The 24,469-nt window shown below is 54.9% G+C and overlaps 1 protein-coding gene across 1 annotated transcript; it reads left to right on the forward strand.

Moving 5' to 3' along the window:
• The first annotated feature begins 260 nt into the window (after positions 1-260).
• Positions 261-24,026, forward strand: LOC101403552 (uncharacterized). Its single transcript, XM_087449246.1, has 13 exons — positions 261-330; positions 428-529; positions 8,344-15,183; positions 15,586-15,687; positions 16,159-16,286; positions 16,615-16,679; positions 19,199-19,350; positions 19,739-19,816; positions 19,914-20,076; positions 20,645-20,806; positions 21,428-21,504; positions 23,437-23,522; positions 23,701-24,026. The coding sequence occupies exons 1-13, from the start codon at positions 261-263 to the stop codon at positions 23,740-23,742; spliced, it is 8,067 nt and encodes a 2,688-aa protein (XP_087305372.1). The 3' UTR covers positions 23,743-24,026.
• Positions 24,027-24,469: the final 443 nt, after the last annotated feature.

The raw sequence follows: 24,469 nt of genomic DNA on the forward strand, positions 1-24,469 counted from the left end.
CCTGGCTCAGGGCAGTCAGCTCTCCAGGAGTTAGAGGGGAGGAAGGTTGACAGGCTGCCCTTTGACTAACTCCCTGTGGTCATCATGTGCCACCCACCCAGCCGCATCACCGCATCCCCACCCTGGGCCAGGCGCTGTCCTTCCCCAAGGCAAAGGTCTCCAGAGTCCTTTTTATAGCTGATCCCTCCCTGGGAGGCGCTCATTTCTTGGTCCCTCCTGATGAGGGAAGACCCTGCAGCCAGGGCCCCGCTCTCTGAGAGATGCTGGTGATCCGGATCCTGCCGCTGGCTTTCTGGCTCTGGGTGCCTGCCACAGCGACGACAACGACAGGTGAGTGAGACCTGGCTCCGCAGTCCTGTGTGTGCCGGCCTCAGGCAGGGCTGCAGGTGGCTGGCCTCTGTCATTTTCTCCCTCCCTCACTTTGCAGAGGAGGGGGCTGCCGAAGGGCTGGACACCCAGGCCATGACCCCTGCCTTTGGGGGTGCTAAAGGGGTCACCCTGGACCTGCAGGTGCAGAGGAAGGGGCATGGCCTATGATTGTGCAGCTGGCGGCCTATACTGAGCCCCTGCCTGAGGGCCGAGTGGGGGCTGGAATTTACCCCCTCTTCTTTCCAGGACTCCCCCGGGATGAAGGGGAACTTTTTCTTCACCTGGATGGTGCTCTCTGCCTGCCCTCATCCTGCCGGCTGCATCTGCCTGGAGGGCTGGGTCTTTCCACACCTCATAGAGATACTGTCCAGGCTGCCGCCCTGGCTGGGAAGGGAAGGAGTCCAGGGGCGTCCGGCAGCTTCCCCACTTGCTTGGGGGAAAGCCTGCCTAGTTAGAAGTGGCTGAGGGCTGACGGGGAGACACAGGCTCGGGGCTCCTTGTTAAACTTTGTCACAGTCGTTTGTCTGGGCAGCGACTGGTTACAATACAGAACAGACTTTTGGATCCTCTCCCCTAAGACAGGGAAGAGCCCCAGGGAAGGAGAGGGCAGGGTGGACGCTGGGGCGAGGGCGTGGGGGAGCGAGCCCCAGGCCCCAGGTGGAAGAGGGAGCTCCCAGTTGAAGGAGCTGCAGGCGTGCAGGGAGGCGTGGCGGGTGGGTAGGGGGCGCGGGGGTGGGGGCGGGGGTGTCTGGCACTCTGCGGGGTGGGCCGAGAGATAACCCGTGAGGGAACGTAGGTCCTTAGAGGCCCCCTCAGCCCACCATGCCCTGACGCCTCCTTCCCCCATCCAGGCATTTTGGGGGCACAGCAGTGCAGGCTGGAGTTGCTGAGGGGAGAGGATCAGGGCTGGGGATATGACGCGCGGCTTTAGGGACATTATGAAAGTTCCTTAGTTACAGATCTATTAGCTTTCAGGTAATATAGCTGAATACAGATAATACAGATCTATTAGATTTCAGGGGTCAACCTTCTGAGGGGTCCTCCCTGTCCCCGCTCCCCAGGCAGCCTCTCTTGGCCAGGTTATCTGAGGAGAGGGGTGGTGGTGGTGATAATGACGATGAGGAAGGACCCAACAGTCAGCAAGACTCTGTGCGCCCCACCACGCGTTAGAGACAGCCACCCACACCAGCAAAGACCCCTGTTCCTAAAGCGCTTATAACTGCACGAAGAGATAATGTTGCCACAGGCGAACCCATTAGCATGCAAGAGTCAAAAAGCATCTCTCTGTGATAAGTGCAGAGAGCCGTCAGGAGGGGGAGGCCAGGGCCATTCCGGGGGACTCCAGCAGCTCTGCGATACCCAGAGGCCGCCTGCCCCCTACTCTCAGAGGGCTCTGTTGTGTACAAAGCCATTTCACAGCAGGTAGCCCATATGACTCTCATAAGGAAGATTGTGTAAGGAAGTGAAGGCAGACAGGAAACGGAGGCTCAAGAGGATGAGTGACCTACCTGGTCAAATAATTAACATGACCTCACCCATTTGACACTAGGTTTGTGGCACCCCTGTACCAGAGGACCTCAGCCCTCTGCAACACCGCCACCCCCTGCATGTATTCTGGGTCCTCAGGGAGGGGTTTGGGTGTCAGGTCAGAGACCACCAGTGGTATCTGTGGTTTTCTTTGTTTCTAATCTGCACCCTCCTCTGCGTGGGTATTCCAGTTCACCTGGAGGACTGATGAAGTTTTGGACAAGCAACCTGTAAGGAGAAAAAATACCAGCCTGGGAAGGTAGAAAAACACACAGGGCTGTGCAGGGGACCCTAGGAGGAGGAATGCCCTGAAGGCAAGGGGGCATGTGCCCGGTGGGTGTGAGATTCGGTGGGGAAAGTGCAGTGGTGGGGGAGCATCTTTGGGCGACAAGAGCATTAGAGCCAAGCGGAGGCTTTTGGACACCAGAGGACCTCCGTGGGCTGAGCAGGGGTGGGTCACCCCTGCCAGGGAAGATCCCAAGAGGGTCATTGAGAGCCATCCTGGCATGAGGCCTTGATGGTCCAGCTGGGAACTCTGGAGACGGAGAGGAAGTTTCCACCTGGTGGTGGGCTGTGGGGGAGCGAGGTAAGCGGTCCTAGAGCCTGCATGACTAGGAGGACAAGAACCTCTTTGTGGTGGTTGACAATGGCCTTTAGGGGGGCCTGGTGAGTTTGGGGTGACCATGGAGCTTTGGGTGGAGCTGTCCTGGAGGCCTGGGGCTCAAGGGGAGGACGGGAATAGAGACACGGTCTAGAATTCTACATTCTCCAGGTGCTGCAGGGGCCACAAAGACCAGACAATGCCGGGGATCAGCATGAGGGTTGGAGCTGGCATCCTGTTTTGTGTACAGGAAGTTCCGAAGTGTGCATAGTAAGGGCGGGAGAGGGGAGCTCCACGCGTGCAGCGGGGACAGGGACCAAGTGTGTCCTGGAGGGGCTGGCGCAGGGCCTGACGTGGTGAGAACTCTGTGGCCTAGAGAGGTGGAGGTGGAAGTGGAGATGTTCAACACGTATAAAATCGTATAAAATCGGGAAGAGTGTGGTGAAGATTTGTTCACAATAGACAAAGGAGCAACCTTTGAAACTTGTGTGATGTAAATTTAGAGCAATTAAAAAGAAGTGCTGTTTTATGTGGAGAGTAATAAACTTACTCATTCAGCAAACACAGGAGGCTGGCTCTGCCTGGGCAGGTGCTGGGTGCTCTGGATGAGGCCGGATGAATAAGCCTGTTTACAGTCGAGTTTATTAGATGGGACATGGGAAAGGTGCAGAAAGAACCACAACCCAAGCTTGGCGCTGAGGCTCCGAGAGGGGCCCAGATTGATGCAGGGGGGCGGAGATGGCCTCAGAGGCTGCTTCTGCCTGGGCCGACGGGGAAGGCTGCAGGGAGAGGTGGTGTTCGAGTTTGGTGGCTATTGAGGAGTAGTACAGGGAAAAAGTATTAATAGACAAAAATAGGCAAATTCAGAACCGACAAAGCCATGCATAGCTATGGAGAGAATTGGAATATTGATAAAAAGTTTCCCTGGGTTATAGCAGATTGGGAAGCCACACTGACCCTGTCGTCTGGGTCCTATAGTAATAATCAAAATTGCTGATGATCATGGAGGGTCTACTATATGCTAGACACTGCTCTAAATGATATTATTATCTCATTTAACTTTCCCAGCAACCCTAGGGGGAAGTGGTGTTACTGATTTCTGTTTTATACTTGGGGAAACCGAGGCACGGAGATGTTGAATAGCTTGTTCCAGGTTTCCCATCCATCAAGTGGAGGATCCAGGATTTGAACCCCAGCTGCTGGCTCCAGAGCTCACATTCTTTACCACTTGCTCTAACTGGGGTTGCCCATGTGTGTTCGTTTCCTGCGGCCACTGCAATGAATGACCACAAACTTGGTGGCTTCAAAGAACAGAAATTCATTCTCTCACAGTGGTGGAGGCCAGAAGTCAGAAATAAGGTATCAGGCCCCAAAGGCTCTAGGGGAGGATCCTTCCTTGCCTCTTCCAGCTTATGGTGGCTTCTGGAGTTCCTTGGCTCTGGTGGCATCACTCCAATCTCTGCCTCTGTCTTCACATGGCCTTCTTCCCTGTGTGTTTCAAACCTCCCTCTCTTTTCTCTTATAAGGACCCCAGTATTTAGATTTAGGGCCCACCCTAAATCCAGGATGATCTGGTCTTGAGATCCTTAACTTAATTACATCTGCAAAGACCCTATTTCCAAATAAGGTCGCATTCACAGGTACCGGGGGTTAGGACTTGGGCATATCTTTTGGGGGAACACAACTCGATCCACTCTACTCTGCTTTGGTAGCAACCAGTGGCTCTCTCTTCAGGGAGGCAGTGGGCAGGGTGGCATTGCCTGCTGGTGCTAGAAAGCCAGGCAACCCATCCACTCGCCACAGGTGTGTGCAGGGGGGAGGGAAAAGAGCCAAAGTGGCCCCGGCCAGTTTCACCCCCTACCACAACTCTGCCAGGTGGGAATGACCTTATGGAAGAGGGGGCAGGCCCAAGCCACTGAGCTCGTGCATGGCAGAGCTGAAAGAGCACCCAGGACTGGTTGACCAAAGCGCATCCCACTGGTCCCCACACTGCTCTCTTGTAGAACATTCTAGAGTGAGCAGGGTGGTCACAGCAGGCATCATTCATCCCATTTTCTAGGGGGAAGTGGAAGTTCAGAGAGGTTAACTGCTCGAGATCACACAGCTGATCCTGGAGGCTCACCCGGGCCTCCACTCCACCCCCACTCTTCGGGGCTGCTCCTGTAGACCCCGCTGACTGAGTTCACCATGAGCAGACCTGTGTTGTGGAGGTGACAGGAGGGGACAGTCCCGTATTGCAGTGGTGGTCTTCAGCCTTGCCTGAGGGGCTTTTTAGGACTTTTCTCCAAGAATGCCACCAAGTGAAAGACTTGCTGCTTACTCAAATCATTATCTTTCTAAGAAAGATCTAAATACGTGTATTGAGGGCTGGCCCCGTGGCTTAGTGGTTGAGTGAGCGCGCTCCACTGCTGGCGACCCGGGTTTGGATCCCGGGCTCGCACCAACGCGCTGCTTCTCCGGCCATGCTGAGGCCGCGTCCCACATACAGCAACTAGAAGGATGTGCAACTATGACATACAACTATCTACTGGGGCTTTGGGGGAGAAAATAAATAAATAAAATCTTTAAAATAAATAAATAAATAAATAAATACGTGTATTGTGAAGAAGCGGTAAAAACTATAGTAGGGGAAGAAAGCACCAAATTTTACTTGTTTGGTAGGAGAGCTGGTGTCTTTGTTGGTTAGTGTGGCTGCGACACAGGCAAATAGATCATTTTTGTTAAGCGTTGTGACCGCTAGAGTGTGGGGAATCCCAGCTTGGGCACCATTACTGGTGAGTAATTTTCCCTGGGTTCTTCAAGGTATTGGACACACCTAACTTTATTTTTACAGAGTTCACATTTATTGTATTTTAAACATTATAACATGAATGCATTGTTGTAGAACATTTAGAAAACATAGACAAACAAAAGGAAAAAATCTTGGTTAATCTTAGCACTCAGATAAACGTTAAAATTTTGATCTATTTCTAAATATGTATTTAGATTTATTCTATGGGCAGTTTATATTTTAACGGTTGATCAGTGTTCCCTTCTATGGAATACCGTAGTCATCTAAGCAGTCTCCTATGCTTCTATTCTTGGACATGTTTACCCCAATTTTTCATTATAATAAATAATGATGTAATAAACATTCTTGTATAAAAATTTTAAAATCTGCATCAGATTATTTTCAGATAAGTAACTAGAAATGGAATCATTAGAATGGTTTGACTCTGTCTATGGTCCCTGATGAATATTTTCAAATTATCCTTTAGAAATAAGATACCAAGTTAACGTCCATCGGCATTCTATGAGAATGCCCCAGCCAACACCAGCTATTCTTATCATCTAGCATCATGGAGGGGGTACAATTTGATAGGTAAAAATAAATAGGCTTTGTTTTGAATTTCTTTGCTTACCAGTGAAGTTTGCTTTTTCATTCTTGTAGGCTTGTTGACAATTTGAGTTTCTTTCCTTGGAGAATGTCTGTGCTTTTTCCTTTGCTCAGCTTTCTAGTGCAGCATCCTTGACCCAGAAGGTTGACTCTAGGAAAGACAGCCTCACCTGCTCTGCCATATCCTTTAAGGATGCTGTTGCCACTGGAATCCTGGGCTGGGAGGGGTCCGAAGCTCTTCCCAGGGCACTGTTCAGGGCACTGTTTTCTTGTCCCTTCCGGGAGTGAGTGAGGTCCGGAGGCCATTGCCTGCTGGGAGGGTGGGGGTGCGGCAGAGCCTTTAGCTTGGGGCTTCCACTTGGTGAGCAGGGAAGAACAGCAGGAGCGAGGAGAAGGATAATTAGGAGGCGATGGTGTCTTGGGACCAGAAGGAGATGAGAGATTCCAGAAGGAGGAAGGGCAGCCTGGTGGGGCGGACAGGGATTCAGGCGCCTGAGCTCGTTGATGTGCTCTGAGAGGCAGCTGGAGGAGAGATGTGGACATTTAAGGACATAGTGCATGATGATGAAATGCGGTAAATGGTGTGGATTCAGGAATAAAGACAAAAGAGAGCAGGATGTCTACAGTCCATTCCAACAGTCCTGGCCTTCATGGTGGCCCCCGGTGGCCCACCATGTCTCTGCTGTGGCCTCCTCAATCTCCTGCATCTGCCCCGCTGTCCCCTCACACCAGGGCTCTGCTTCTAAGGAGCAGTTGGGACCATGGCCTTTTGCTGGACATTCTTCCCTGCTGCTCAGTGAAGTCCAGAGCTGGCTTCACACCCACGTTACCAGCCTTCCGTCTGCCCCCACTCGTCTCTCAGTGTCCTGCTCCGCCCCAGACACGTACTCCTGGGCTTCTACACATGTCATTCCCTTGGCTTGAACACTTCTCCTTCCTCGTCTCTACTCTCCAAACCCTTTTCTTGTGCTAAAAGTAAAAGCCACCCTTAGATTGTGCTTGAATTCTATCTTACCAGCTGGGTGAACTGGGAAAGTGTTTAACCCTCAGAACCTCAGTTCATGTGTAAAACAGAAATATGAACATCTACTTCACAGGATTGCATTAAATAGCTGAGAGAAAATGTCTGGTACACTTTCCAGCGTTCACTCACTCACTTCCTCCAGAAATGTTGTCTACACTCACGGAGACTCAGAGACGAGCACAGGCAGTCCGTGGGTGATTACATACAGTGTCACAGAGTACAGCTGTGACAGGGCTGGTACAGGAGTCTGAGAGACAGTAGTAAACACTGCCTCTCCCCACCCCTATCATTCATGGTGATTCAGTTAGGGACACGATTATAGACTGCCTGTATATGCTTCTCAGTGATTGACTTGCCAAAACAAACACAGTCTACTTCTATAACTTAAAAAGTCCCGTAAAATTTATAATGCCCCAATCTACAAAACTCCTTCTTAAAGAAGAAGGGAAAAAAAGAGCTAGACATTACTTTCTTTTTTTAAAATTTTTTGGTGAGGAAGATTCGCCTTGAGCGAACATCCGCTGCCCATCTTCCTCTTTTTGTATGTGAGCCACCACCACAGCATGGCTACTGACAGATGAGTGGTGAAGGTCTGTGCCTGGGAACAGGTCTCAGGCCACCAAAGTGGAGCATGCCAAACTTAACCACTAGGCCACTGGGGCTTGCCCTGGACATTACTTTCTTTTTGAAGCCTTCCAAGAAAGGCAGAGAAGCAGTTCCCTCCCACCACCCCCAAGTTGATTCCCACTCTCCCTTGAAATGGGCCTCAACTACCCTCGCATTGCATGGGGGGCAAGGAGCACCAGCGAGGGGTGGGGGCTCATTTGTCTTCAAACCCAGGGTCTGTGTTCCCGGAGGTAGCAAGTAACTTCTTGTGGAATGAAGGCCTGGATATGTGGGCTGCAGAGCCGAGAACTGGTTTCCCTGTGGGCACAGGAAAGCAGGGAGGCTGAGGAATATGGTTAACTCTGGGTGAGATATATTTCTAAAGAAGCATAGAGATTTGTCTAAATCTACCGCCATATGAATAACAATACAAGAAGTAACTCACAAACAACTGCCAGACCATTAATAAGTGACACATTGCTCTCTAGAAAAACTATGCTATTGCACAAAAGAGTCAAAGGTATAGATCACCATTGGAAATGTCCAAATATAGAGGTTTCCCTGGCACTTCCTATAGTCCTGAAAGGAAAACAGGGCTGAAGTGTCATGCACTGACCAGTAATGCCAGGCAGGCTGGCAAGGATTGCCAATAAATATAATGAAAAATTAAGAAACTACAGCATCATCTCTGATTCTTCTAACTAACAAATGCAGGGAGAAGCTTGACTACAAACAGTGGAAGTACTGAGAACACATCATATAGCAGAGCTTCCTCTAAAAATTTGAATAGTTATGGACCATCAGTGACACCCACTCCCGGGCGATCTCTTGTCTCCACAGCACGCTCCGCAGACTGGAGTTCCACAGTGTCGTCCACCACCTTCTATTCTGCTGATAAGACAGGTCCTTCATCGCCTTCTGGCCCCGAGGCATCGACCACCACTCAGGGGGTTGGAGAAACACAGTCGCTCTTCACAAAAGAGACGACCCTCTACTCAAACGTTTCAGATTCGCCCACACCGACGGTTTCCCTCGCCTCGTCTTCTTCCAGCGATGACGGAAAGACCACGTCCCATTCCAGGACCGGCCGGCCGTCAACCACCCCCACTGTCTCGGAACAGACAACCCAATCCCTCTCAGAGCCGTCTGCTGGCTACACAGGCACTCCTGTTTCGGCCACTCCTACGCTGACTTCGGCCAGCGCCATTGCCAAGAACACCGGCATTTCTCCTTCCACAGGCGGGCCGAGTGAGCCCTCTCCCAGTCAAGGTGGTCCCGAACTCACGGCCACATCTCCTCCTCCAGGATCCACTTTCTACACCAGCACCCCGGGGGTGTCCGCACCCACATCTCCAACCCACCCTTCCACCAGTACAGAGAAGGCCGGTCGTGCCTCCCCCTCCAGCCCCAGTGAGCTGTCTCCCGATGCCAAGGTATCTGCACAAAGCACCCCAAAACTCGCAGGGGGGTCAACTGTATACAGCACAGTCTCTGCTCCGTCTGAATCAACAGTTTCTTCCTCTGCCTCGCGTAGCACGGGCACTGGGACTTCTGCAGCCCAATCAAGCCCTGGAGGGGCATCCACCAGCCCAGCGGACACAGCACTGAGTGCCTCGGCTGCCACTCAGAAATCCACAGCCACCAGCACCATCTCTGAGTCTTCTCAGCCCACAGACTCACCAGCAACCACCTCTGGTGTAGACAAGGGAAGCCTTGCGCCCACATCAGGTCCCAGCGACTCGTCTCCCGCTGCTGCTGGTAGTGGATCGTCAGCCACACCCACTCCCGGGCGATCTCTTGTCTCCACAACAGGCCCGGCGGACTTGAGTTCCGCAGTGTCCTTGGCCACCTTCTATTCTACTGATAAGACAGGTCCTTCATCGCCTTCTGGCCCCGAGGCATCGACCACCACTCAGTGGGTTGGAGAAACACAGTCGCTCTTCACAAAAGACACGACCCTCTACACACATGTTTCTGACTCACCCACACCGACGGTTTCCCTCGCCTCGTCTTCTTCCAGCGATGACGGAAAGACCACGTCCCCTTCCAGGACCGGCCGGCCGTCTACCACCCCCACTGTCTCGGAACAGACAACCCAATCCCTCTCGGAGCCGTCCGCTGGCTACACAGGCACTCCTGTTTCTGCCAGTCCTACGCTGATTTCGGCCAGCGCCATTGCCAAGAACACTGTCTTTTCTCCTTCCACAGGCGGGCCGAGTGAGTCCTCTCCCAGTCAAGGTGGTCCCGAACTCACGGCCACATCTCCTCCTCCAGGATCCACTTTCTACACCAGCACCTCAGGGGTGTCCACACCCACATCTCCAACCCACCCTTCCACCAGTACAGAGAGGGCCGGTCCTGCCTCCCCATCCAGCCCCAGTGAGCTGTCTCTCCCCACCGATGTGTCTGCACAAAGCACCCCAACTCTCGCAGGGGGGTCAACGGTCTACACCACGGTCTCTGCTCCGTCTGAATCAACAGTTTCTTCCTCCGCCTCGCGTACCCCAGGCACTGGGACTTCTGCAGCCCCGTCAAGCCCTGGAGGGGCATCCACCAGCCCAGCGGACACCGCACTGAGTGCCTCGGCTGCCACTCAGAAATCCACAGACCACAGCACCATCTCTGAGTCTTCTCAGCCCACAGACTCACCAGCAACCACCTCTGGTGTACACAAGGGAAGCCTTGCGCCCACATCAGGTCCCAGCGACTCGTCTCCCGCTGCTGCTGGTGGTGGATCGTCAGCCACACCCACTCCCGGGCAATCTCTTGTCTCCACAACACGCCCGGCAGACTTGAGTTCCGCAGTGTCCTCGGCCGCCTTCTATTCTACTGATAAGACAGGTCCTTCATCACCTTCTGGCCCCGAAGCATCGACCATCACTCAGGGGGTTGGAGAAACACAGTCGCTCTTCACAAAAGACACGACCCTCTACACAGATGTTTCTGATTCACCCACACCGACGATTTCCCTTGCCTCGTCTTCTTCTAGCGATGACGGAACGACCACGTCCCCTTCCAGGCCCGGCCGGCCGTCTACCACCCCCACTGTCTCGGAACAGACAACCCAATCCCTCTCAGAGCCGTCCGCTGGCTACACAGGCACTCCTGTTTCTGCCAGTCCTACGCTGATTTCGGCCAGCGCCATTGCCAAGAACACTGTCTTTTCTCCTTCCACAGGCGGGCCGAGTGAGCCCTCTCCCAGTCAAGGTGGTCCCGAACTCACGGCCACATCTCCTCCTCCAGGATCCACTTTCTACACCAGCACCTCAGGGGTGTCCACACCCACATCTCCAACCCACCCTTCCACCAGTACAGAGAGGGCCGGTCCTGCCTCCCCATCCAGCCCCAGTGAGCTGTCTCCCCCCGCCGATGTGTCTGCACAAAGCACCCCAACTCTCGCAGGGGGGTCAACGGTCTACACCACAGTCTCTGCTCCGTCTGAATCAACAGTTTCTTCCTCCGCCTCGCCTACCCCAGGGACTTCTGCAGCCCCATCAAGCCCTGGAGGGGCATCCACCAGCCCAGCGGACACAGCACTGAGTGCCTCGGCTGCCACTCAGAAATCCACAGCCCACAGCACCATCTCTGAGTCATCTCAGCCCACAGACTCACCAGCAACCACCTCTGGTGTAGAAAAGGGAAGCCTTGCGCCCACATCAGGTCCCAGCGACTCGTCTCCCACTGCTGCTGGTGGTGGATCGTCAGCCACACCCACTCCCGGGCGATCTCTTGTCTCCACAACAGGCCCGGCAGACTTGAGTTCCGCAGTGTCCTCGGCAGCCTTCTATTCTACTGATAAGACAGGTCCTTCATCGCCTTCTGGCCCCGAGGCATCGACCACCACTCAGGGGGTTGGAGAAACACAGTCGCTCTTCACAAAAGACACGACCCTCTACACAGATGTTTCTGATTCACCCACACCGACGGTTTCCCTCGCCTGGTCTTCTTCCAGCGATGACGGGAAGACCACTTCCCCTTCCAGGCCCGGCCGGCCGTCTACCACCCCCACTGTCTCGGAACAGACAACCCAATCCCTCTCAGAGCCGTCCGCTGGCTACACAGGCACTCCTGTTTCTACCAGTCCTACGCTGATTTCAGCCAGCGCCATTGCCAAGAACACTGTCTTTTCTCCTTCCACAGGCGGGCCGAGTGAGCCCTCTCCCAGTCAAGGTGGTCCCGAACTCACGGCCACATCTCCTCCTCCAGGATCCACTTTCTACACCAGCACCTCAGGGGTGTCCACACCCACATCTCCAACCCACCCTTCCACCAGTACAGAGAGGGCCGGTCCTGCCTCCACATCCAGCCCCAGTGAGCTGTCTCTCCCCACCGATGTGTCTGCACAAAGTACCCCAACTCTCGCAGGGGGGTCAACGGTCTACACCACGGTCTCTGCTCCGTCTGAATCAACAGTGTCTTCCTCCGCCTCGCATACCCCAGGGACTTCTGCAGCCCCGTCAAGCCCTGGAGGGGCATCCACCAGCCCAGCAGACACAGCACTGAGTGCCTCGGCTGCCACTCAGAAATCCACAGACCACAGCACCATCTCTGAGTCTTCTCAGCCCACAGACTCACCAGCAACCACCTCTGGTGTACACAAGGGAAGCCTTGCGCCCACATCAGGTCCCAGCGACTCGTCTCCCACTGCTGCTGGTGGTGCATCGTCAGCCACACCCACTCCCGGGCGATCTCTTGTCTCCACAACAGGCCCGGCGGACTTGAGTTCCGCAGTGTCCTCGGCCGCCTTCTATTCTACTGATAAGACAGGTCCTTCATCGCCTTCTGGCCCCGAGGCATCGACCACCACTCAGGGGGTTGGAGAAACACAGTCGCTCTTCACAAAAGACACGACCCTCTACTCAAACGTTTCAGATTCACCCACACCGACGGTTTCCCTCGCCTGGTCTTCTTCCAGCGATGACGGAAAGACCACGTCCCCTTCCAGGACCGGCCGGCCGTCTACCACCCCCACTGTCTCGGAACAGACAACCCAATCCCTCTCGGAGCCATCCGCTGGCTACACAGGCACTCCTGTTTCTGCCAGTCCTACGCTGATTTCGGCCAGCGCCATTGCCAAGAACACTGTCTTTTCTCCTTCCACAGGCGGGCCGAGTGAGTCCTCTCCCAGTCAAGGTGGTCCCGAACTCACGGCCACATCTCCTCCTCCAGGATCCACTTTCTACACCAGCACCTCAGGGGTGTCCACACCCACATCTCCAACCCACCCTTCCACCAGTACAGAGAGGGCCGGTCCTGCCTCCACATCCAGCCCCAGTGAGCTGTCTCTCCCCACCGATGTGTCTGCACAAAGCACCCCAACTCTCGCAGGGGGGTCAACGGTCTACACCACGGTCTCTGCTCCGTCTGAATCAACAGTTTCTTCCTCCGCCTCGCGTACCCCAGGCACTGGGACTTCTGCAGCCCCGTCAAGCCCTGGAGGGGCATCCACCAGCCCAGCGGACACCGCACTGAGTGCCTCGGCTGCCACTCAGAAATCCACAGCCCACAGCACCATCTCTGAGTCTTCTCAGCCCACAGACTCACCAGCATCCACCTCTGGTGTAGACAAGGGAAGCCTTGCGCCCACATCAGGTCCCAGCGACTCGTCTCCCGCTGCTGCTGGTGGTGGATCGTCAGCCACACCCACTCCCGGGCGATCTCTTGTCTCCACAACACGCCCGGCAGACTTGAGTTCCGCAGTGTCCTCGGCCGCCTTCTATTCTACTGATAAGACAGGTCCTTCATCACCTTCTGGCCCCGAAGCATCGACCACCACTCAGGGGGTTGGAGAAACACAGTCGCTCTTCACAAAAGACACGACCCTCTACACAGATGTTTCTGATTCACCCACACCGACGATTTCCCTTGCCTCGTCTTCTTCTAGCGATGACGGAACGACCACGTCCCCTTCCAGGCCCGGCCGGCCGTCTACCACCCCCACTGTCTCGGAACAGACAACCCAATCCCTCTCAGAGCCGTCCGCTGGCTACACAGGCACTCCTGTTTCTGCCAGTCCTACGCTGATTTCGGCCAGCGCCATTGCCAAGAACACTGTCTTTTCTCCTTCCACAGGCGGGCCGAGTGAGCCCTCTCCCAGTCAAGGTGGTCCCGAACTCACGGCCACATCTCCTCCTCCAGGATCCACTTTCTACACCAGCACCTCAGGGGTGTCCACACCCACATCTCCAACCCACCCTTCCACCAGTACAGAGAGGGCCGGTCCTGCCTCCCCATCCAGCCCCAGTGAGCTGTCTCCCCCCACCGATGTGTCTGCACAAAGCACCCCAACTCTCGCAGGGGGGTCAACGGTCTACACCACGGTCTCTGCTCCGTCTGAATCAACAGTTTCTTCCTCCGCCTCGCATACCCCAGGGACTTCTGCAGCCCCGTCAAGCCCTGGAGGGGCATCCACCAGCCCAGCGGACACAGCACTGAGTGCCTCGGCTGCCACTCAGAAATCCACAGCCACCAGCACCATCTCTGAGTCTTCTCAGCCCACAGACTCACCAGCAACCACCTCTGGTGTACACAAGGGAAGCCTTGCGCCCACATCAGGTCCCAGCGACTCGTCTCCCGCTGCTGCTGGTGGTGGATCGTCAGCCACACCCACTCCCGGGCGATCTCTTGTCTCCACAACACGCCCGGCAGACTTGAGTTCCGCAGTGTCCTCGGCCGCCTTCTATTCTACTGATAAGACAGGTCCTTCATCTCCTTCTGGCCCCGAAGCATCGACCACCACTCAGGGGGTTGGAGAAACACAGTCGCTCTTCACAAAAGACACGACCCTCTACACAGATGTTTCTGATTCACCCACACCGACGATTTCCCTTGCCTCGTTTTCTTCTAGCGATGACGGAACGACCACGTCCCCTTCCAGGCCCGGCCGGCCGTCTACCACCCCCACTGTCTCGGAACAGACAACCCAATCCCTCTCGGAGCCGTCCGCTGGCTACACAGGCACTCCTATTTCGGCCAGTCCTCCGCTGATTTCGGCCAGCGCCATTGCCAAGAACACTGTCTTTTCTCCTTCCACAGGCGGGCCGAGTGAGCCCCCTCCCAGTCAAGGTGGTCCGGAACCCACACCTACTTCTCCTCCTCCAGGATCCACTTTCTACACCATCACCTCGGGGGTGTCTGTATCCACATCTCCTAACCACCTTTACACCAGTACCGAAAGTGCTGGTCCTGCCTCTCCATCCAGCCCTACTGCCCTCTCTACCCCTTCTCTTGCCTCTGAAGGCACCGCTGGAAGTCTCAGCACTCCTACTTCCATGCCTTCTTCCTCAGAGAGACCTAGTGCTTCCCCACCATCAGCTGTGACCTCTTCTTCCACAACTAGATTCACCTTTCGACCAACATCCCCCTACCTCGATGGAGGATCTACAATATTCCAAATCAGCTCAGATTCACCAAACACAGCAATTTCATCTGACAGCTCAGGATCCTCCTTCCCTGGCCCTTCATCCTCAGCGTCACCTATCCCTGGCCTCTCCTCCCCGTCTTTCTCTGACTTTTCTTCGGCCATTGGAACTTCTGATATTTCTCCTCCTCTCTCCTACACTGCACCTGGGTCTACCCACTCTCCGTTGACAGAGCTCAGTCCGGTTTCAACTCTCTGTCCCCCATCCACTAGCACCCGTACAACCGTGACGACGACCCACTCTGCACCTACAACAGCAAGTAAGTCTCCTTGTATGTCACTCTATGGGCCTCTGCTCTCCATCTTCCCTCATCAGCTAATCAGTTTTGACGTCTTGTGCTCTTGTTCCACCCTTTCAGCACCTTCTTGTTGCCAAGGCACCTCATCCATGCAGATGGATGTTGTTCTCTTTTAATTTATAGGACTCTTGTTATCTTTCCTCATCCTCTTTTATCTCTTCTTCCTTCTTCCCCATTGTCCCCCTTCCTTTCCCCAGTATCTTCTGGGCTTGCATGGGTGGCAAAGGTGTCTCAGTCGGCAACTGCTCATCTGGTCCCGTCCCCCTCTTTCAGCAATGTCTGAATGATGGGACCTGAAACGGGAGCCACGGCTTTTGTCCTTGCGCTTCCATAGTGACTGCTATAACTTTTCCTCCTCCACAGAGCAGTGCCAGAACGGGACCATCTGGAATGGAGAAGAGTGTTTTTGTGCCCCAGGCTTCGTTTGTTATCAGTGCCAGTCTCCTGTGGACTCCTTCTCTCTAGGTAGTGACTTTTTCTGAGACCTGCCGATCATCCCCACACCCCTTAACCAGTTAAAATAGGAGAGCAACACTGGAAGGATCATCTGCTACCACTGCCTCCTTGTGCAAGTAGAGGAGAAAATGTGACTTTTGCGCAGGCCAGAACGCAGGTAGAACGTGGGCCTTCTGCCTCCCCCTTCAGGACCCTTTTCACTAGCTCCTCTGCCCCTCTCATCAGGTGGTTTCTATCCCAACCCTTTCTGGAGCCCTCCACTTAGCTCTCTCTGGCTGGTGATCCCGGCCACTAGCTCCTCATGATATTCAGAGACAAGGGGCAGAGGTTTCAGCGACTCCTACCTGCCTCTTGAATTTCCATCCTTCCTTCTACCCGCTTTCCCTGCCTCCCTGAGACCAACAGGTGGAGGATTAACCAATCCCAGGAGACATCACTGGGAGGTTGCTGTCTCATACATAATGTGGCCTGTTCCCACAGAAATCCCGGAAAAAATCAACGCCACTGTGGGTGTGATAATGAGAGTGACTAACAGGAATTTCACAGCAGACCTGAATAACATATCCTCGCAGGCTTACCGGAATTTCACTGAACAATTCAAGAAACAGGTAAGAACAGGGGAAGCCCAAATTCTCCACTGTGGGTGTCCAATATGAGAGGGGTTCAGAGGCTCATCTTACTTTTTGGGGTTTCTCAGCTCATGGGTCTCTTCAGTCTTCCCAAGTCCATAGAGGGGGCCTTCTGAGAGCCCTTTCTTGAGGTCTGCCCCACCCACATCCTGGTGGAAGGAGTGTCCCTATGCCTTTCTTTCCGTCTTTCCTATGGGCTAATACATGGGCTCCCTTGGGGAGAGGGCCCTGGGGCTGCCCTCTGAGACAGGAAATGGGCTGCTGCACCCTCCCGGCCTATATGAGTCAGCTGTCTCGTTTATTTCAGATGGATGAAGCTTACAAGGGTGAAGACTTTGTCCAGTACGGAGGCTTGATCATTAGGAGACTGCTGTGAGTATGTGGGCGGGGGGTAGATTTATAGACTGTGGGAAGCCCTCTCTCTCTCTTCCCTGCTCTCCCGCCTCCTCCTATCATGAATGGGTAGAGTATCAGTGCCTGGCTGGGCCAGAGGGGCTCTGAGCCCGGAGGCAACACCTGAGGGCTCTGAGTCCATTCATTCATTCATTTATTCGTCATTCATCCATTCAACAAATTTGTATCGAAAGCCTACCCCGTGCTAGGTGCTGGGAACAGTGACAGTGGTCTTGGTCTTCATGGAGCTTAGAGTGGCAGAACACAGATGGGACAATGGCTGTGCAGTCTGGTTAGAGTTATGGTAAGGGACATGCAGGGTGCAATGGGAGAGGTCCTGAAAGCAAGCTCGGTGAGGTGGAGGGCAATCTTCCTGGAAGAAGTGACAGTTAAGATGAGGCTCGAAGGATGCAGAGGAATGAACCAAGTAGAGGGAAGGGGAGTGTTACAGCAGAGGGAATCGATGAGGAGGAGCCCGGAGGTGAGAGAAAGGAGGGCAGATGTCAGGAATGTAAAGAATAGTTGGCTGCTTGGGGGCAAAGGGATTGTGGTGGGACAGGAGGTAGGAAAGGTGACCCATGCCAAGTTATTTAGACTTTAAGCGTTGGCAGTTTCAGCCCCCATGGGATAGTACCCAATCTGCACTGCAGACAGTTCAGTCTGGCTGCTGGGCTGAGAATGGGTGGACAAGGGATGAAATGATGGTGGCCTGGGTCAGAGAGGCGACAATGCAGCAGAAAAGTAGTCCAGTGCAGGACTGGGGGCAGGACCAGCAGATCATGAAGATTCAGTGGGCGGGAGGAGAGAAGCAGGAATGACACCAGATTTCTGGGCTGCTGGGAGTGTAGGGTGCCCTTTGCTGGGATGAGGAACGTAAGGAGGAGTAGGATGAGGGAAGAAGAAGATGAATTCGATGTGGGCCTTGTCAAGTCTCAAGTGCCTGGAGCCCAGCCATGTGGAGTGGGTGAGTGATGGAGCAGCCAGTGGTTAAACATGTGATAGGAAGGGTCTGCAGTGGACACAGGTGTTGGCATCCCTGGATGGATACTGCTGGACCCCGGGGAGTGGTCACAGCACAGGAATGAAGATGTCCCAGGAAAGAAGCTTGGGAAACCCCATTATCTAAGAGTCAGGCAGGAGAAGCACAGCCCCCAAAGGAGAATGGAAAGAAGCAGACAGGGGTGGGAAGGAAGCCTGGAGAGTGTCATGTCCCAGCACCTGGGGGAAGAAAGGGTCTCAGGAAGGAGGGAGATCCACACTGTCAAGGGCCAATGGGGTTCCTAGCTCAGCGTCCTCTGCCGCCACCCTCACCCTCCGCTCAGCATCAGCACCATCATCTCTGTCTCCATTTTGGCTCAGGATTTTGTTGGTTCAAGTGCTCCTGGGTCCTGCTCACTGACTTCTCTGTCACAATGGCTGTGAGCGGTGATTGACCTTGTCCCAAGGTCTCTCCCCTCAGCAGCATTGCTTGCCATCTAACAAGAAGCTTCTGGGTTGGAATTCTATGTTTCTAAGTCAACTCATGTTTTTTCATTTATATAAGCTTGCTTATTTGGGTTTCAAAATATAATCCAAGAGCTTCTATTTTTAATTTCCTTATTTAAAATATTTTTTATTATGGTAAAATATCCATAGCATAAAATTTGCCATTAACCATTTTAAGTGTACGGTTCAGTGGCATTCACATTGTTGTGCAACCACCACCGCCATCCATCTCCAGAATTTTTCATCTTCCCAAACCGAAACTCTATACCCATTAAACACTAACTCCCAATTCCCCCTCATCCTACCTCTGGCACGCACCATTCTACTTTCTGTCTCTATGAATTTGACTACTCCAGTTACGTCATATAAGTGGAATCACACAGTATTTGTCCTTTTGTGACTGGCTTATTTCACTTAGCATAATGTCCTCAAGTTTCATCCATGTTGTGGCATGTGTCAGAATTTCCTTTATTTTTAAGGCTGAATAATATTCCATTCTACATATATATCAAATTTTGTTTATCCATTCATCCACCAATGGACACTTGGTGGCTTCCATGTTTTAGCTCTTGCAAATAATGCTGTTATGAACATGGGTATACAAATATGTCTTTGAATCCCTCCTTTCAGTTCTTTTAGATAAATACCTAGAAGCGGAATTGCTAGATCATATGGTAAATATATTTTTAATTTTTGAGAAGCTGCCATGGTGTTTTCCATAGCAGCTGCACCATTTTACATTCCCATCAGCAGTGCACAAGCGTTCAGTTTCTCTACATCTTCCCCCAGGAGTCTCCATCTTTAGGAATGAATTTTGCCCATTGGCATTTATTGTGATCACTGATATTTTGGGATCTTAGGTTGTTAACTGCTGGAGGGAAGAGTCTAGTTCTCTCCTGCCTCCGGGTCATGTGGCTAATTGTCTCTCATCACCCCTCTTGCTTCTTGGGCCTCACTTGCTGGGAGGGTGGGTGACTCGGGGTGACCAATGAACTGCTGACTCCTGGTTCCAGCAATGGCAGCATCGTGGTGGAATATGACATCATCCTGGAGGCAGACTACACATCAGAGTTTGAGGAGCTGTTTGCAAACCTCACTAAGATTATAAAGGCCAAGGCTATAAATGAGACCGAAAGGCTACCCCAGGAGTCTGAGGACTGCCAAAGTAAGTCCACCTAAAACCCCCTGATGTTGGCGGGGAAAGGATGGGAGGGGTCCATTAGAGAAGTCTCAGTTCCCCACCCCCACCCTGCATCTCTCCTCCCTTCTGGAACTCCAGAGACCTCGCTATAGGAACCCAGAGGCTGAGCCTAGGTGCCCTCCCCAAACTCTGCGCTGCTCCCAGCAGCCCCTCCCAGTCCAGGGCTGAGGTTGTCACCAGCCCGTATTTCCTCTCTGAGCCTGCTTGCAGGCCCCGCTGCATCTAGGGATGAGCCAAGACTCTAGTAGTGTTAGCCCAGCATAGAGGGCATGGTGTAGAAGAAAGGGGAGGCTGGCTACCCCCGAGGGGCAGAGGGCAGCATTTCTATTCTGTTCTCTTCTACCACCTTTAGCAGCCTTCTCAACAATGTGCTTCAGCCAGGAGGCCACCACTGTGAGCGAGACGGTGAAGCTGGGTTTTGACTTGCAGGGTAAGCGGGTGGGGCGGGGGGCAGAGTGTGGGCAGTAAACGTGGGGGCTGGGGGGTCTTTAACCAGGCTGACGCTTGCTGCCCACCCCTCCCCCCAGAGCAATGCATTCAGAAGGCTGCGAAGGACTTAGCCCCATTCTACTATGTGGATGAGCTGGACGGGAAGCCGGCCTGTGTGACCAAGTGCACCCCGGGGACAAAGTCACAACTGGATTGTCACCAGGGCAAGTGCCAGCTGGAGCAAAGTGGTCCCCGCTGCGTGTAAGTGCCCGGCCCCTCCAAGCCCAGGGTCTGCCCTCTCTGGTGGTAGGGCTGTACCCTCCCCTGCAGTCACCCGGGGGCAGGGTGGGGGTGGGCAGAGCTTGCAAGGTGCCTCCGTGTCCCTCCTTTACATCCCTCTTTCCTCTACTTGGGTCCCCCAGAGGGAGGGGGAGGTGCAGATTATAGATGTGGACACCCTAAGACTGAGCAAGCCCCGTCCTGAGAAAGTTCCAGTTATCCATTTCCAAATCTGTATGTATGGATCTCTGTCATCCATCACCCTAGCCATGGTGCCATTATCACCTCTAGCTATGGCTTAGAGGTTAGGTGGGGGAACATCACGTGTCTGGGACGAGGCACCCGACACTCAGATTCTGAATTCCTGCTCTGCAGTTCCGAGATCCCCCACCCCCTCACCACCCCTTAGTCTTGGGGCGTCAGGGAGGGTGCCTAGCCCCTGCCCTCGGAGGGAGAGTCCGTTTCTTGTGCTTTGACCTTGATTTTTTGTTTTGGGAGACTGGGTGTGAGGGATGCCGGTGGGCTGCCCTGAACTTGCACGTGTCCCCAGATGCCCGACCTCGGACACGCACTGGTACCTGGGAGAGACCTGTGACTACACCATCAGCAAGAGCCTGGTGTACTGGATTGTGGGGGCCGTGGTGGTGGTGCTGCTGGTCCTGGTGGTTGCCCTGTCCATCTTCCTCAGCCGAGCCCAGAGAAAACTGGACAGGTGAGCTGGGGAGTGAGAGGGGCCCACCATTGGAATATCCCAAGGCTCTGCTCCTTCCGGCTCAGCAGTTGGAGGTCAGCCAAGACCCGATGGGGACCCGGCCCATCCCAGCTCTGTACAGCAAAGGGCAGCCTGCTGATAAGATAGGATATTTCCATCTGGCGGAGAAATAGAAACAAAAACTTATGTACTGAAATTATCTGGTGTTTGTTATCACCTTGGCTGCCACCGAGCAACTGTCACACTAGGACACCGGGACACATCTGGTGTCGCTTTCCCCAGCTGCAAAAAGGATAAGATCCACCTGAGGAGGTTGCCATGAAATAACCCAGTACAGCACCTGGCTGGCAGTTGGCAGTTCAAGGGAGTTGCCCTGACTCTAGTCTGATGCCCCCATCTCACAGATAAGGAAACTGAGGCCTGCTGAGGGGAGCGAAGGGGGGGCAGGCCGTGGTGATGTCCCCAGGCATGCTCCTTGTTTTCTGCCGCCGCCGCTGGGGGCAGGCCCCTCCCTGACTCGCCTTGGTCATGAGAGCCCCTTCCAGAAGTCGAGGGTCAGGGACCTCTGAGCCCCCTCCTCTGCCAGCTGCCACCAGCTGCTCACGGCGTTTCTGTTGACAGGCAAGAGTACAATCTGTCTCGAGAGTGGCAAGGAGAAGGCATCCCTGGCGGTTTCCAGAACACACGCATCTGGGAAGGTACCTCTCCTCAGGGGCAAGGGTGGGGGCAGAGCTGAGGGTGGTGAAAGGCCTAGAAGGCCCCAAGTGGCTGTGGGCGGCTCACACGTCCTGTCAGCCCGCCCCACGTCTGCCGCAGCAGCCAGCCTCCTGAGGCAGAGCCCCCACGGGCAGCCCTTGCTCACCTTCCAGTCTTTCCTGGGCTCCTCCAGTCTGTGCATGGCCCGCGCCCACTGTTGTCCCTCCTCCACGCCTTTGCATGCACTGCACCGCTATCTGGAAGGTTCCCCTCTCCCGAGTCTCGGCACACCCCAATCCCACTCTATTTCCAAGATCAGGGTCAAACGCTGCTCCTCCGTGGAGCCTCCCATGTGTTCAGCCTCCTCTGGCTCCCAGAGCCCCTTGCGGCACCACACTCAGCTGCTGTGGAAAACCGGCAGTCATGTCTGCTCTGATCTCTCGCTACCGAACCCTCCGCCCCCAGCATCTCTGTATCCCCTCATCCCTGCGCCTGAGCAAATCCCACCTTCCCACTTCTTCCTGACAAACACTATGGAGGGGCTACAGGGATGGCTGAGAGCTGGATCCTGCCCCTGGGAGACTACTCCGTGAGGGCATCAGATGCACACACACTTGGTGGGATGATAGGGCCGTGCCCAGGGATCCACAAGGCACAGAGTATGCCTGACCCAGCCCGGGACGGGGTGGGCTCAGAGGAGGCTGCAGAGGTGGTGGTGCCTGATCCTTGCACTGTGGACAAGGGTCAGTGCTACAAGCTGGTGAGTAAGCTGTGTGCTTCCTGCTTCCAAGAATGTAGAGCCCAGTGAGGAGCCAAGAGGAGGGAAATAGCGTTCCAGCAGGGGGCACGTCTTCAGAAAAGGCATGGGGTGGGAACGAGCATGGCCTGTGGGGGAACCGAAGGCAGGCCAGTGGGATGTGAGGTTGGCAGAGCCGGGTCATGGAGGGCTTTGTGGGCCGTGATGGGGGGACCCACCGGAGGGGCTTTAAGGGAGGGGCATTTTGAGCAACTCACTCATATGGGTTTGGGGGCCTCAGCACTAAAGCGGGGAGACCAGGGAAGTGGCTCTGCAGTAATGCAGGTGCAGACGAGGTTTGCTGAGGCTGAATGGGGGCCGTGGGGATGGGAGGAGTGGACTGATGAAATAGTTTAGATGTCAGTGAGCTGGGCAGGGCTTGTTGCTTGCAGGCTTCAGGGGAGGGGGCACTGCCTGAGCTGGGGCGCAGAGGGGAGAGGCAGCAGGTGGGGCCTGCTGCGTGTGGGGGCTGGCGGGGTGCAGAGGGGGAGCGCCACAGGCTCTGGCTGTCTGAAGCCTGGGCAGTGGCCTGCGGGCTGCTGGGAGTCATCAGCTCAGCTCAGCCCCCATGAGGAGGATGCCCGTGAGGAGGGTGGGAGGCAGGGCCGGCGAGGACCTAGAAGCAGGCAGAGAAGGTCATGGAGGTGCCAGGAGAACTGAGGAGGGAATGAGCTGCAGGACTGGGGAAGCGGGTGCTGAACGCATGCCAACTCCAACGAGAAGATTCCAGACACAGCTGTTTGCGGCCTGCTGTGGTTACCGTTGCTATGGCGGAGTGTGCACCCATAACCCTGAGCAGAACTTTCCTCCTGCTTCACCCTCAGTCACCCCTGTGCCGCCCGTGGCCCGCGCTCACCGTGGCCGTGACTTGTGACCTGGAGGCACATCAGAGGGCTGCTGCTCTGGTTCCCTCCTGTCCCTGCGTCACACTGGGCCAGCTCCCCAGGCATGCTCCCGTCATCAAGACCCACCTTGTAGATAAGCTGCGATGGTGGAAGGATGGACGGGCAGTGGGAAAATAGTTTAGGGCAGATATGGGACTGCCTCTTCAAACTGCTCCTTTTACTGAAAAAAATCTCTGCTCTGTATCCCTCCAGGCTCCCCCAGGCTCACCCTCACCCAGTTTCTCTCCCCACAGATCAGAATCTGAAGGACAAATTCGGCCTTGAAAATGCCTATAGCCACTTCCGGCCCTCCCTGGGGAATGTTAACCCCAACACAGAGGTGACTCAGGGGCCCACCCCCAGCTAGGAGCTGCTCCCTTCCCCTCACCCCTGCCCCTACCACCCTGGGGCTGCCTGGGGAGGGTGGGGTACACTCGGCCCAGAGGCAGGTCACTCCCTCCTGCCATGGCCATTGCCGCAGGCCCCCTTGGCCTCACCTCCTCTCTCCCACCCCCCAGCTCCACATTCAGAGGCCCCGGGTGGTGACAACTGCTCCGTGAGCAGGACAGGAGCTCCAGCCCCTCACCCAGATCTGGATGACGAGACTGTGGTAGAGAGCCCTCCACAGGCCCCCGCATTGGTCAAGAGGAAACGCATTAGGGCTCGAGGCAGGTCCTGCTCAGAACTGGGGGGGGCTTGGCCCTGGCCCCTGCTGTGAGCCACTCTCCGCTCTCTCGCCGCCCATCTGGGAGCCCCAACACTGCCTGGACACTCGGCATCCTTGTTTGCTCCGCGGTGACTCCTCACTCTGCAATTACCCCACCAATAAAAGAGCAAATTTCAAAGTGCAGAGCATGGTGTGTGTGGTTTTCTTCCCTCCCCTGCAGGGGCCTGGCTGCAGGCCCAGGTCTCCAGGAAGGTCCTTGTTGGGGGGAGCACTCTTCTCAGGGTTGAGTGCCGAATCTGGACACGGGATGCTCTCGGCTCCTTCCTGTGCCCACAGGGAGCATGGAGCCCCTCACCTGCTCCAGGCTGAGGCAGGGCCAGGCCCACATCTGCCTGAGGTCTCTGTGGCAGATGAGCCCAGGGTCAGGTCCTGGGGAGGGGAGTGGACCTCGGGCCCAGGGTGTCAGGGGTGGGGGCAAAGGAGTGAGCACTTGGCTCTGCTGACCTTGAGGGGGGGCCAAGGTCACTCCAGATGGCCACAGGGTCCCGTGCTCACCCATGAACCCACAGATCCCTGGGCCCACAGACCTAAGAACTGTCAGCCATCCCAGGGTTGGGCAC

The sequence above is a fragment of the Ceratotherium simum genome, chromosome 26 (assembly GCF_057802395.1).
Source record: "Ceratotherium simum simum isolate JZ-2026a chromosome 26, ASM5780239v1, whole genome shotgun sequence".
Lineage (NCBI taxonomy): Eukaryota > Metazoa > Chordata > Mammalia > Perissodactyla > Rhinocerotidae > Ceratotherium > Ceratotherium simum.

Bases quoted from the DNA above. Each gene is read 5' to 3' on its own strand.
- LOC101403552 (XM_087449246.1), top strand. From the start codon at position 261: ATGCTGGTGATCCGGATCCTGCCGCTGGCTTTCTGGCTCTGGGTGCCT. The intron at 16,287-16,614 runs GTAAGAACAGGG...CGTTTATTTCAG, and splicing joins CTGAACAATTCAAGAAACAG to ATGGATGAAGCTTACAAGGG. The intron at 19,817-19,913 runs GTAAGCGGGTGG...CCCTCCCCCCAG, and splicing joins GCTGGGTTTTGACTTGCAGG to AGCAATGCATTCAGAAGGCT.